At 40.3% G+C, this 15310-nt stretch overlaps 1 protein-coding gene across 8 annotated transcripts in view; it reads right to left on the bottom strand.

Annotated features, from left to right (window-relative positions):
* The window catches only part of astn1 (astrotactin 1), a 399395-nt gene that overhangs the window by 15641 nt on the left and 368444 nt on the right, over positions 1 to 15310 (bottom strand). For all 8 annotated transcript variants that reach the window (XM_051402015.1, XM_051402098.1, XM_051402178.1 and 5 more), the window contains 3 exons: positions 6005 to 6140; positions 2921 to 3021; positions 593 to 776 (listed from right to left, as the gene is read on the bottom strand). In XM_051402015.1, coding sequence (XP_051257975.1) covers positions 593 to 776; positions 2921 to 3021; positions 6005 to 6140 — 421 coding nt within the window. The remainder of the gene's footprint in view (positions 1 to 592; positions 777 to 2920; positions 3022 to 6004; positions 6141 to 15310) is intronic.

The following is a 15310-nucleotide window of genomic DNA, read 5'->3' as shown; positions in this document are numbered from 1 at the left end:
GTCTAGTTGCCACTTTTCTTCAATCTTGCAGCCAGGCTGAACTGTTATTGTTTGAAGACGTCAGTTTCAATTGTACAAGTTCAGAACGACAGATTGCATTTTCTTGGTGGGAGGGCAACTCATGAATGGAGCAGGCACACTCACACACATTGCACTGCAGTTTTCGGGGACTGATTGCAGTCAACACACACATTAGAATGGCTCAGTCTTTTGGTATTCTGTAAAAGCCTGACTCGTTGACTTGTATATTGTTGGGTCCTTCTGATAAATTGGCCATCAAGTTAAAGTTGATGATCAATTTGCTGGAAGGAATGCATATTGCTGATCTGAGGTTACATGTCAGAGACGTGGGCACTTCAGAAGTACAAACTGAATTCCAAACGTTTGACAGTCTCACAGTTTGTCATTTTCCATCCATATCTACTGCAGTATTGAAGCAAAAGGTGCAAATAATCAATTTTCATCTCCTAAAAATTAGACATCTTTTGTTGTTTGCCTTGCTTTATAAACTCAGAGATGCACATTTTATTTCTAAGGCGTTAAAAACTGGAAAAATCTGGCCATAAAAAAACGGGTTATAAGATAACTGTACCTGGGTCCTAGCTCATCCTCACACCTCCAGGTGAATTCTCCAAAGCTCTCGTAGCGCTGGTTGTAGTGGTAGAGGACACGGTGGAGCGTGGGAGCGCCCAGGTCCATCAGAGTGTTGTAGGCCGTCTGCTGCTCCTTCCCACTGGTGTAACCATTGAACAGGTTATAGATCTTATCAGCTATTTCTGGAATGGAAAACACAATTATGGGTCAACAACTTTAGGCAACACTAGACCACTTCACATACAGTATACAGAGTTTATTTTGTGTGTGTTTTTCCTACAGTAGCCAGTCATAATGGGTACTACTGGATACCAAACGATCCTCATGGGAAGACAGAAAGATCTAAAGTTGGTGACTGAGCTTTTCTCTGGATTTCATTATCGATTCGTCTGCCAATTATTTTCTTCACTTTTTCCAACTTCAGCGGTGTATCTGAAGAGCTGCTAGCCAAGTCTGATAGCTCCTGCAGAGTTTGGTTTTGCGTGTCGTTCTGGAATTTTAGGCGCTGTTATTGTTGTTTTCGGCTTTAAGGGACATTGTGTAGTGTTTTAAGTATTTTATTAGCTAAAAGCTAATTAGCTTCATTCATAAATGTGTCCTCATTGGTGTAAAATGACCTCTGCCAATGATCTGACTTATCCTCGTAAGCAAAGAATTTCTATCTGTATATACATTGGACGGACAAGTCCATGGAGGCTTCCATGTCGTTCCGCCATTTTGAAAAACTATAATCGCCGAGAGGGACATAAAGCACTAGCCTAACTGTCTAGCTAATCCACAACGCGTTTTCGTTCAGAGCCAGCGTCACGTGACTGAAACCAGCTATAACAGAGAAGGAGGTCAGTGAGAGGCGCTTGTCACTGCCCCGGCACATCTGAAAGTCTGCACTGCACCTTAGTTAATAATGGAGGATCATACTTATGCCGAGCGACAGGAGAAGGAATCCTCGTCGCCAAAAAAAGCGACAAAGGGAATTAAAAAGGCAACGTGACCGGCGAATGCAAAAAACGAGGGTAAACATCGGGGTAGCTTTTCCCAGGTGGAAAGAGCTAATGAAGGAGAAAGACTTCACTAGAGAGCACTGTTTGTTTGAATGCAAAATACAATTTCACCGCTAGATGGGAGAAATTCCTACACAATGTCCCTTTAAGTGTTGCTATCTCCCCTCTGCATGTAGTGGTAACTGCTGAGATCTCAGCCTCAATTTTGTTACTTGACGAGTCAGCTCTGAGTGGAACGGTTGGGCCTGAGGCTTCAATTTGGCCTGCTTTGTCATTCAAGTGATCACATCCCTTGGTCAACTTCTTAAATTATACTTTAACTTTAACATAACTAGAAAAAAATGTCCTAGCCACTCATCGCTTGACAGCACCCCGCCCCATCTACATTATTTTCTAGATGAATCTATTAATCATTTGGTCTATAAAATTGACAAGGTGACATCTTCAAATGTCTTACTGAGTCTGTCCAACAGTCCAAAAATGAAAGCTATTCAGTTAACAATCACATAAAACCTTACATTTGAGAAGCTGGAACTAGAGAAAGCCCGACTTTGCATTTTAGATGAATAATACAGATGCCATTTTATGTGCATATCTTGATATCAGTAACATTTTAAAATTAATAAATCATTAACGCCCTCTAAAGCCAAAGTGGTTGAATATTTTCTTCAAACAGGAAATAGGTTTTTCGTGGCTCGTTAGATTAGGAACTTATCCTCCTGTCCTGGTTAATAATGCCAATAAAATCTGTTGAAAACAGATTCGCAGAGTGGAAGTATTGTATTTCACACCATTCATGTATTTCCAGGCATTAAAATCAACAGCATAAGCCAGTAGTATCACACTTCACCTGCTGGAGCATTTTCGCAATGGCTGATTCAAATCAGCAGGATCCGCAATAACATCTTTGCTATAAATCTCTCGCTGGGGCAAAGAGTGTAGGCATTTTTGACGATATGGAATAACACATTTTTATAGTCAATATCCTCATGGAATTGTAGCGTACAGTGTCCATAAACAGTCCTACTCCAGAGACGAATCCGTCTGTGACTTTATGACTTGCTCCATGCACTGATCTTTAACAACGGAAAGAGCAAATGTCCTTTGAATAAGCTATAGCCTACCTATAATATATTTAGTTACTAGAAATTTTAAATTACAGCTGACTGACTATATCCCTTTAATGTCCCATACATAAATTCTGTATCACAATCACTTTGAGCATATTTTATGTACAGTGCTGGAACTGGAGACCTATCTCTGTGAGCCACCTGTGTTCAAAGATGATTCACCTTTTTGACTTTAGTCAGCGTCTCTTTCCTCACCTTGTGCTTTGACGTCATCCACAGTTGGACACGGAGTTTTGATGGTGACCTCACTTGGACTGGACCGGCGCCCTGTGTTGTCTACTGCCCACAGCCGGAACCTGGACACATAAACACACGTGTACACACGTGGAAATGTTAAATGTCTGCTGCTGATTGTGAGTGATATAATTATTTTCTTAGCCAAAATTTTAATCCAGCCATTTGGATTTCCTGCAATAGAGTCTGATGAATCTGCTGTGAAATCATCATATAAGCAAACATCTTTAATGCAGCTGCTAATTTAATTAAAAGACTCCCCTTGTTGGAGGTGAGAGCCTGCATTATCAATACAGGACTTTCACTATAGCCAGACTGACAATAATTGAAAAAAAAAAATAATAATAATTTCACTGAATGAATATCTCCACCTAGTGAGCAAAACACAGACTGCATCCACCTGCAGCATCCACACAAACAGCAGCAGAGGGTAGAGAACTGAAGAAATATATCATCAGCCTAGAGACATACGTAGAGTTTTATTCAAATTGCAGCTACAGATAAAAAGATTAGCAGACTACAGATATGCACACTGCACTGAAAAGAGACCTGATGCATTTTGAGCGACAGGCTTTAAAACATTCCAACCTTTCCAACGTGGTCTTCAAAGACTTAACTTGCAGCTGGAGAGAGTATTTTCTGTGTCATGCTTACAACCGAGCATGCACATACATCTCCCCACACAATACATTTCCCCCCTACAGGGCACCAATCTCGAGCTTTGCAAGGTTCTGCCTGTATGGGAAATATAAAGAGTGTGCGGTGCCCTGAACCAGAGATGAGGCCTCGGCTCAGAGAGATGAATGAGCTGCCAGGCAGGCTGGAGAGAGCAGGAGCCCCGCTGATGATGGGATTAAAAGGGCATGTGTAGCTCAGCCCACATACATCAAAAGAGTTTGAAGAGGCTCTGTCCTCGGGCCTCTTGCCCTTTTTTCTTTGCTTTTGTTTTCCTCATGCTCTACTCTCCGCTGTACCTCCCTCTTAATCTTTTTCCTCTTTTTCTTCCTCTACCCCAAACTCTGCCTCTCCACCTTACTCCGTTTCTTTTCCTGTCTACAAAGTGTGTGTGTCTTGCTGGATAAGTGTCAGCATGTGTATGAGAACATCGGAGCATCCGGTGTGTGTGTGTGTGTGTGTGTGTGTGTGTGTGTGTGTGTGTGTGTGTGTGCTACATCTTGGTTACTGCATCACATTGTTCAGCTTCACTCAGGCACACAGAAACAGAAAGAACTATTGTGGTATTTTCTTAGAATTTCATCTAATATCTTTGTGGGGACTAAAAATGATCCCAATTCAAAAAGCTTACCTTAGCTGTATCCCTTAATGCCTAACACTGAAATAACCCCTATTACTTTGGTCAGTCAAAGTGTCACGCCCAACACATTTAGTCAGTGGTTAGTCAAGTATGTGAGGACTTCACTTGGAAATAAACTCACTCTTTCCCTGAGGACTATAAATACATGTGGAAAGATACTGTGGTCATGAACTAGTTTGGCTTATCACATGTAAATAATGCACAATCACTTAGGCCGAATATTTATTTACTCAGAAAAACTATGGTTCCGTATATTGATAAAAACCAGCCTGTATGTGTTTCTTATGGCACCAAGGTATACTTATAAGATGCACACTGCTTATGCTATCAGAATAGTTTGAAAGATATGAGCTATAATCACAATCATTTCTTTTATCTTACAGTACTTGATTTTGGGATAGAGATAGCTAAGTGAGGTGTGTTGCCTAGCTTAGCACAGTGTGTTCGTTTTTATGATAGCTAGCTTAAACAAAGCTGGAAAAGTCATGTACTATCAAAGTTTAGAATATAAGTAAATCAAAAAATTCCAGCTGTCGAATTTGCACAATGCAAAACCACTCTTCCAGTTAGCCAACTACTTGTACAAAGTCTCTGTTTCTATGTCTACACATGTTGATGGGTTAGGGTTAGGGTTAGGGTGGAGCTAGGCTAGCTACTGCATTTCCCACTGCTTACGTTGTGCTAACTTTAGCTAGGCTAAACGCATTACTAATGCACACAAATAAGTTTGTATGTTGTCATGTCGTGTCAGTGTCTGTCAGCAGATCCTGTTTGTGGGAATAAACTTTTGCTTTGACTCAATTACATACCACATACTAATTCTTTATAGAGCACAAACTTTTATCTTTAAATTGCACATGTACAGTTTAGTTTTTTAGTCATATGCTGCTTTTGCATAGGATGCACAATTTTACTGCATATTGCATATAGTTTATATAGTTTTCATTTTTTCTATTATATTTTATAATATTCTTATTTTGTGATTCTTTATTGTAGTTTTACACTTCTGTACTTTTTGCACTACATTCCCCTATGCTGCTGTGTCTGATTTGAATTTCTCCTACAGGGATCAATAAAGGAACATCTTATCTTACACCACTCATCTTTATAGTGGACTGTTTTTGCAGTTAGTATACTTTACAGCTTATTCTGAAAGGAAATGTCAATCAAACTGTGACTTTAAAATGACACTGCCAATTAAACTTCACAAAGAGAAAACAAAATGTTTTTCTGAAGATGATTTGTTCTTTATGGTCTTTCTGGAGCTGTCTCACCACAGTTACAATTACCCCTAATATTTTCCAGCTGTGAGTAACTCCTCCATTTCCTGTGTACAATGCATTTTGGGATAACAGTCTAAATCAGTAGCACGCTCAGAAATCAAGTGTTTTTAGTATAAATTCTAAAGTTTTTGAGCATTCATTTTGTCACTTTTTCATTGTAAAAACAATACATAGGTGCCTACAAAAAACCTGCATAGTATAGAAATGTAGAACAGTTTACATAATACCTGAGAATTGGCAAAATGACAATAAAGTTGAATTGAATTGAAATGCACCAACAGTCCACTAGTTAAATCTGTGCAAATAGAGCAAAGCAAACATTTGCTTTACCTTCAATCTAAACACATCTGACAGTGCAGAGGCTTCTATTAGAACTAATTTGGACTGAGATCTGGTAAGTGGTTTAAATGTGCTTTAATGCTCATGAGAAAAAAAAGAGTAACTTACATGTATGTGGTGTCGGGCTCCAGGCAGCGAATGATCATGCTGATGGAGGAGGACAGGAGGTTGGGGATGTCCCCTAACATCACACATGGAGACCTGGCCCCGGACAAGATGTCATCCACAAAGCTCAAAAGGGTTTCTGTTGCAGAGACAAAGACAGCGGGACAATCTGGATGAGAAGGTATAATTTAAAGATTATTAGACTATTTTCTCAATTTTCTCTTGTTAATGAGTTTTCCCATGAAGTGTAACTTCGCTTACTCTTATGAAAGTCTCAATTTAAATAATAACTGCTGCTATTTCAAGCTGTTATTTTGGAACAGTGCACTTTAGCATTTAGCATTGTATTTTTTTTAACTACTTCGAGGTAAGGTAAGGACAGCTCTGCTAAATAAAGTATAAACAGCACAGATTATGTCTACTTTTGAAAGGGCAAATTAATGAACCTTGACATTAGACATAGCTCTCTGCTGCACAGTAAACAGACATCTCGACAAAATGTAAAACAGATGAGCACTGCTTTGCTCTACCACAACACACAAGTAAGTACAGTGTGTACCTGTAGGGCGAGTCCATGAAAGCTAAAAGGTCAGGTGCTGTTTTACAGACTTTGAGTGCTTTTTTAAGGGCAGAGAGTCTGCCAGCGTTTCGACCATTAGTGAGAATCTCCCCCTCCAAAAGATGTCAAAAGTGTGAGAGTGAGATTTTATTGACCTAATGATCGGACACAGATACATCTGACAGCAGTAGTCAGGATATGGAGACCAGCGTGTTCAGTGTCACGCTGATACAGTTCTACATGCAGTCCATTCAGTCAACTTTACTGTTGCAGATGGATGTTGAAGGGCACCTTCACAGTGGATGCTGAGGGAGAAAAGTGTTACTCATTCACTGCCCACCCACTTTCCCCCAGCAGATTCAAAACACCAGTTTTTAGCTAAAAGTTTTCTCACCTCTAGGTCTACCTCCCCCACCTTTTGCATAATTCATGTCTGCAACTGTTTTGACACCTAAAAAAGTCTTGACTTCATCTGCAAGGTTACAAACACAACACACACATTAAGTAGGAGTCAAAAAATAAAAAAATAAAGGTGAAGTGAAGCTCTTACGTGAAACATATTTACAATATCCTTTTTTTAGTTTACATGATTAAAAAATAATCTTTGGGTATCTTTGTTTCAAACTTCCACCATTATCTACCTATAACAAAAACTTGTAAAATACATTTATAGAATATAAGATAATATTTATAAGCAATATTTTTAAAACAGATACAGTCAGGGCAGAGGTGCAGTGGTGCGTATACACAGGTATATGGTGCTTACCCACCTCTGGGGAGGGAGGATTTACTTTATTATTTATACCGACCTAAAAAAAAGCCAGATATACCAATCCATCTTGCAGGCTGTGGCCAGTCATTAACAGAGATTTTTGTCCCGTGACTTTCAACTTTCATATACATTAACCTGGAAGCTGTGAGCGGCTGGGTAAAGGGCTTTGCTCAAAGGCACCTCACTGGTGGTAATGAGGGAGGGGCAAGAGCCGCTTTTTCACTTTCCCCACCCTGATTTACCCTGCCCATCTGCCTAACCCAGTGATCTCCTGGTCACAAGCTTGCTTCTCTTACCTTTAGGCCACCACTGCCCCTAGATAATTGTGGACATGAACAACTCCAAATATGAACATCCATACTAAAACTTCTGTCAAAAATAATTACTCTAACAAAACCAGCCAGCGAACAAGAAGCAATGGCCTCCCCAGAAGGAGATGTAATGTTTGTTAACTGTGTTACATCGACAGCGGAGGCACCTCAGGGGTTCACACGTGTTGATCAGACCAATGCTGCCTCAACAGGTGCAAAGTCTCAAGTTTTAACAAGCAAGGTTGTCCATCCTCTGTGTTTTCCTCTGTGAACACACCAGTGGCAGAAAATAAAGCAGCACATTAACTGAAGTAGTGTTCGTAAGCTACAAATTTGAGGCACTTGTACTTTTCTATTTCAGGCTACTTTGTACTTCCACTCCACTACATATATTTAACAGCTTCAGTTACTAGTTACAGATTAAACCCAACAGTATATAAAGTAGTTAAAAGCTAAAATTACAACATTAAATTGACATTCATATGCAAGAAATTACAATCAATAAAAAAGAACAGTATAATAATGTAACCGCTAGCTGTTAATGCTTCCGTACCGCTATCTGAGGAGAACAGTATATCCATCTACCAACACACCACAGAATCAGATAACACCTGTTTTCACCTGAGTCCCTAACATGAGTGAGAAGCAAACCTCTGACCCCCACCTCCTCCTCCCTCCATCACCTCCTCTCCTCAGGGCTTCTTTCCTGCTGCCCAGGCCGGTGGTGACACATGCAGCTAGCTATGTTTTCCCAGCTGGCACTGCGTACGTCAAAAGGGCATTTAGCCATTTAGCCACCGAGGTGTGCCTTTCACTGTAAGGGGAAAAAGCCCTCTGCTTGAAAAAGCCAAGTCTGTGTGTGTGTGTGTGTGTGTGTGTGTGTGTGTGTGAGCGCAAAGGTGTGTGAAGTGATGGGTTGCTCTGAGGTGGTCATCTGTGACCCTCCGCTACACAAGCAGTGCCTGTCTGTGTGTATTTGTACAACATGTGTGTGTGAAGTGATGGACGCCCCCAAGGTGGTCACCTGTGCCTTTCCTCCACAAGAGCTTTCCCTCTTGTGTGTGTGTGTGTGTGTGTGTGTGTGTGTGTGTGTGTGTGTGTGTGTGTGTGTGTGTGTAAATATGTGCACTGTATGGGTGAGTGATGGGTGCTCCGAGGTGGTCACCTATGTCTTCCCTGTCGACCCTGGCCTGTGTCACCAGCTGGTAAACAGAAGGCCAAGTGCCATGGAGTCGCGGAGAAAGAGAGAGAGAGAGAGAGAGAGAGAGAGAGAGAGAGAGAGAGAGAGCCTGGATGTAAAAAGGTGTGCAGCAGCTGTCAGAGAGAGGTGTTTACCCAGCGCAGAGACTGACACACGAGTGAAAGACATAAACAGTGCCGGAGATGTAAATGAAAAGTGACATTGTGAGGCTTTGCACCACTTAGCATATTAATTGCCGGTTGGAATATCTGTCCGGCGTGTATGGAGGTGTATAAAAAGGAAACAGTGTTTGAAACCTCACTGGAGAACGCAGTTTGGAAATATGTTGAGTAATTCTCTCAATATCTGAGCAAGTTGAGCTCTAAATGGGAAATTGCAACCAACATCAATCTTCATATACAGTTACAGCCTGTCTAAGCATCGCAACATTAGCTATTCAGTTTGGATTTGTGAATATAGTAACTACAGTATGACGCACTGGTTTTTACCAAAACTGTCTCATACTGCAGGCCTTTATGGGGCTAACTAAAACACACTACACAACTCTAATAAAAACGGTCTACTGGATGTACTCTCATTTTTACAAACAAATTGGCACAAATTCAGTTTTTTTTTTGTGGCTGGAAAAATAAGAGAAAACAGCATGGGAGCTTTTTATTTTCCCTTTCTGCTGCAGTAGAGAGCAAGAAAAACACAGGCCACAGAGGGGTTAAACAATTTCCTGTGTTTGCTTTTCTGTCACATCTCACTGTAAGAGCGCTGAATGCAAGGGCTGGACACAGTGATAGATTGGTTGCCTATTTCTCCTAATTCACCTCATGACCACTGCAGCCGCACAATGTAGTGCTTTTTGAACAGTGGCTTTAATGAGCACGTCACAACTAAAACATGCTTTTTGAGCTGGCTATACTGTAATGCTTCTATAGGTTGAATCAATAAGTCTTCCAACACATGCTATACACAAAGAGAGAGTTTAAGGCCACTGTAGTCATTCCTCCTCTCCTGTATACACTGTTCATAAATACAGACTCAAAGAAGCAGGCTACCTCTTGCCTCTCATGAGCCCTGAAGCTTGAGGGTGTGTTTAGTGTTTAGCACGTAGTTTGCATTGTAAGGACAGTTATTTTCTCAGGTTGTCACGAGACTTGTGCACAATGAAGTGGGTTAATTTCAAATCCCGCTGCCTCATTGAAGTTATGTCATTTTGAATTAGAAAGCTACATTGTTTTGTTAAGTTGTAACTGGGGGACTTTGGCTTTTGCAACTCCTTCAGGCTGCTGGGGCAACTTTCTAGTCTTGATTCGCTGGGTTGGTACTAGAATGTTATTTGAAGGTTCCATTCACATTTGAGTGTGTTTGAAACGCCATAACTTTGGAAGACACCCACTTACTTTGACAAACCTTGATTGCTGAAGCTTAGTATTTAGGCAACGAAAAACTCTTTCACCGTACATAATGTATGCAAGTATTATAGGGAGATGAAGAACGTATTCTTTAAGATTTGGTTTTGTTCAGGTGACTTAAGTGAGGCTAAGGAAAAGTTGTGATCATGCTGTGATCAACTAGCGTCATTGGAATGGGATGAGATGGAAACCTTTCTCTCTGGTATCAGTCTGATGCTTTGTAACCCAACCATCCAAACCAACCTCTGCTCTAAGAGATGTTGTGGTGTTAGTCTATAAAAGAGAAAATTATAACCCAACCTGTCTGTAAGCATCCATCCGTTTTCCTTTTTCAACTTTGACCTACAACACTTGGGAATTATGGATAGGGGTAGGGAATAGGGATTAAACATTTTAGGTGAACTCACTGACTTTTTCTCCTCAAAATAAGGTGATTGAGATATTCTGACCGAACCGTTGGCTTGTGTACCTCCTGTCTGATCATCTGATCACTCATGTCTCTTGTCCTTTTGGACTCAATCTAAGCAATCTACTGAGTACAAAGTGAATGAAAATGATGGCCCGAACTACAAACATAAGACCACAAGTTATGATAAACAGGAATTCTCCTTTAGAGAACCTGTCCAGAAAATCTGTTATATTGCTCTCTTGAACCATATGGCACGTTTGGCCTCAGTCACTGATGTCAAAGCATGTATTTTGCCTTTGGCAGTGTCAAATGGACTGTGATTAGAAAATTGTTATCCAAGTACAGATGGGTGATCCATTCTCACATACTCACTTTGCTGTCTACTCTAAGTCCCAAAACCGCCTTCCTCACATGTTATAATGTTTGTGCAGGAGGAGGAGGAGGAGACTGGCTCAAAAGTGATTGTTCGTGAACCCTTTAACAAGTCCTTGCTTAGACACAAAGTCATAAGCTCATTAAAACACAGCGGTGGCGCAGATACGGGTGTCTGAAAATATGAAAATACCTTAGAGCATTTGGATCACCTGAGACCGTGGTGGACTAAGACACATAACATTATTACTTTGTGGGCTTGAGAGCTGCCATCCACTCTTTATCTGTCCAATCTTTCCTGTCAATCCCAGTCTCCTCTGTTAACCACCTGAAGCAGCAGAACTGCAGTACAGAGCCCATTAAAAACAGTTTGAGGAACCCCACTGTGCACTGTCATGACGAGAGGAATGCTTGATGTGGGTGGCCTGCTGGCCAGGAGAACAGAAAGTGCACCTAATTCAACTATAACAAATAACTCAGTCAGAGGAGATGTGTTGCTGAACAACGTGTGCTGCCATGGCATTTATGGACATGACTCAACACCAGGGGAAGACAAAAATACATAGAAACAAAATGTTTCTCCAGTGTGTTGATTGCTGACAGGCAGGTAAAAAAAAAAAAAAAAGATTCTGGAAGCGAATCAGAGCAAAACTTCACCCCTGAAGGCTGTTGACTTGGCCAGGTTGTGACAGGTATTATGAACCTGAAAATTCCCAAGAAAAGAGTATGTGAAGAATTCTGACGTTTTGCCCTTCTACGTACTGTTATCCCCTGATTATTGCATCCATAGGCTCGATTCCAGAGCAAGGATATCTTTGATTTACTGTATGCCACAGTACATAAAGAAAAGCCATTTTTCATCGTAGCATGGGTTCCCAAAATCCTTGTAGTCTCCAATGCTTACCGTTTGGTGGAGATGAAAGAGAAACATGTCGTTATATAGTGAACAGATCGTGGATTGTGGAAAACCAGCAGCTGAATGACACTTTGCATCAAAACAGGAAAATGAAGGTCTGATGATTTATCCCAACTGACCTGTTGGCAAGAAAATAAATGAGCACATTTTGAGTAGCTCATATTTTTCAAAACATATTGAAATGTATTTTCTCTCAGTTGGTGTAACAGGCTGTACTTCCCAATGTCTGAGGAACATGATCCTGCATTTGATTTCTACAGCGGAGCCAGTCTGCTTATCCTAAGATGACATTCGTAGACTGTTAAAGGTTCATTTGGGAAGTGTTGTAAATCTGTCTATTTAGTGAAATCAGTAAATCTGCCTGAGGCAGGAAATTCTAGCCTGATAGTTCTTGGGCAGTCACCTTGAGGATACTGTGAATGTGGAACTAAATGATGTGGACCTAAATGATGCGAGTATGATAGTGAAATAAAATGTTTATTATATCAAATTTATGGCTATAGGCACATATCTGCTTGTTTTTGCACAGGCAATTCAAACTCACCAATGGAAATAAGAAAACATCTAGAATCTCACATTTTAGGTTTTTCAGGTAGAGTTGACTTGTATGGATTGGTTTAGCTCTGATTGGCTGTGGATGATATAAATTAAGTGATAGCAATAGTAATTGACCACATGCTAAACCCAGCCCTTGAACAGCATTGTCCAATCTAGGGTTGGGTGATTGGACGAATATATCAGCTATCACCGGTTGTTGTTTTCGGCCAATTTTTGTCATTTTATTTTGCTAATTTAATGGTCTGCCCCCGAAGAATGAGATCTGAACAGTGACAGACGTTTAGCGGCACAGTACACAAACCCCCAAAACAAAAAGCATAATTGTAAGAAATAGATTCAACTGTATGTCTATCTGCCCCACCGCAAGCTGCAAACATTACCATGTCTGGCTAACTACTGGTAACATAGCATTATTTCCAAAGACAAGAAGCATATCATGAGTTAACCACATTATTTAGCAGGTTACAGGCCATTTCAGAAAAATATCCTAACTGTTCAGGACATGCATCCTGTGTAGCAAAGATACTACTGTGTCCAGATGAAGAGTGAAGACAGCGATTTTCTCGGTTTGGTTTGGGGAGGTTAACACTCCACCAACTCCAACCAAACTTTATTAGATAGCATTATGTTTGCCAAACTAATTTATTATTCCTGATCTTCAGATCATTTTCTCCTGTAAAAGTAAAGCATCCTGTTTGAAAATACAATTAACCAACTGCAAATTCCTTGCAATACACAAACAATGCTCGTCCCATATTTAATATTTGGCCAAAGCTAGCAAGCTACAGTTAATTAAATGTTCTAGTGACATTTGCCATCTCAGCTGACAAAATCCAAGGTTGTCAACTAGATATTAGTTTCTTACTAGTTTCAAAATTGACTCACTTTCAAGTGGTATGCTGCCTTCAAATGGGGGTGTGTCTACCGTGTTCAAACAGTCCATATGAGCACCCCTTGTCTGACTTGTGTGGTGGTATGACCTCCGAAGTGGAAATTTCCCAAAAGCTACAAGTTTGTGAACATGACTTCCCGTGTTGTAACCATGACCTAATGACTTCCAATTGAAGCCAGCCGTAATTTGCCACTGTAGCATACATTTATCCACTACAGTGCTCTCAAAAATTCCACAATGGAACAAATAGCATCCATGGCATGTAGGCCTACACTACTTTCTGCTAACAATCCCACAATGCAACGTGCCACACTTTATAGATGCATTCAACAGCTGTCAATGATAACGCAAAATGATGATTAGTGAGTGTCAGAAATCTCTACTTCTGTTTTCATTGCAATTTGTCACATTTTACTTTTATTGATACACCAACTTTTCCACAGCAGCGAGAGAGCAAGTGTAAAAACCTTTTTGCAATAATTTGAGTTTTATGAATTTTTAGGTGTTTTCACTCAGGTTTTTTAAATGTGCGTAAGCAGATGGAAACACTTACTGAGTGTTACCTACCTAACGAACATGACCAAAGGCAACATCAAATGAATCGTCTCTTTACAGATAATGGATTTATATCAGCTTGAGTAGAACAGAATCCTATCTGCAATGGAACATCATGTTCTATGAGGAGCAATAAGATGACATACACCACACAGATTGTGGAGACCCAGTTTTAGAGGGGGAGAGCCACATCTCTGAGAGACTTGTCATTCAGCTGGAGTTGTTTACCCTCAGCATTCTTAAAGTATGATTGGTTGGAAAAAATCAAGGATTGCCAGAAGACTGATGTGAGTTATGGGATGTCTCACCTTTTGAAGTCCTGCCTGCTGTCGTCAGTTCAGTTGTGCAGGCCCAGACCCTTAATGTGTGTATGTGTGTGTGTGTGTGTGTGTGTGTGTAGACCCTTCCAGCCAATCCACTGCTGTTTTTCTCTGCTCCTTAATGGAAAGGACAGGTGCTTTAAAGATGATAATGTTTTTACTGTTGAATCTTAATTTCTATCAGACATCAGATCATCCTATCTGGCAATAAAGAGGTCAAACTTAAACAACTGGGTCAGTGGACAGTGTTTTGACTCATGAGTGTTGTTTTATCATGACAGGCATTTTCATAGCCTGCAAAGAGGCTACATCAATTCCAAAATAAAATAACTAAAACCTCCTTATGATTTTGACTTGCAACCAATGCTTAACTCAAAACACACACCCTCTCTAACAATGGAAACATCCCCTGAAACGGTGTATTTATTTCTCTAACATTTGAACGAAATGTTGAACATTTTATGAAATGCATTTAAAAAAATGCAAAATTGCTTTCATTCTGAGAGAGAGATAAGAACAGGCCTCAATCCACGAACCATTCATACAAACGTAATGGTTCTTCTTAAGTGGCTTGTGCCACTGACACGAACTTGCAGCATTCACCAATTTTCTCTTATTTTAAATTTTCGATGTCTGTGGATATAAGAGGCCCATTCTAAGGTACAATTTTCAGCCTGTCAGGCAGAGAACTTCACAGTTCTCCCACAAGTCAGAACGGGCTGTGTGATTTTATGGCATGTGAGTACTGGAGGTGTGGGAGCAATTTAAAGCACCAAAAACTACATTCAAAATGCTTAAAAAACAGTTTTTTATTGTTAGTTCACTGGTACAAATAGCTAAAACCGATGTGGTCTTACAATAACATGACATCAATATGGCAATTGAGTTGTTTTTCACAACGTGATAATGTTAAGTTTGCAAACTGCAGCCTGATTATTTGAATGTTGTTTTTTATTCTTCTTCTATGATAGCACCATGTTTCACAGTGAAAGCAGTCATCCACTAAAAGTCACGTTTACAGAGGCACATATCATGAACCCG

The sequence above is a fragment of the Dicentrarchus labrax genome, unplaced genomic scaffold (assembly GCF_905237075.1).
Source record: "Dicentrarchus labrax unplaced genomic scaffold, dlabrax2021, whole genome shotgun sequence".
Lineage (NCBI taxonomy): Eukaryota > Metazoa > Chordata > Actinopteri > Moronidae > Dicentrarchus > Dicentrarchus labrax.
Note: the sequence above shows the minus strand (reverse complement) of the source record. Positions and strands in the feature narration are given on the sequence as shown.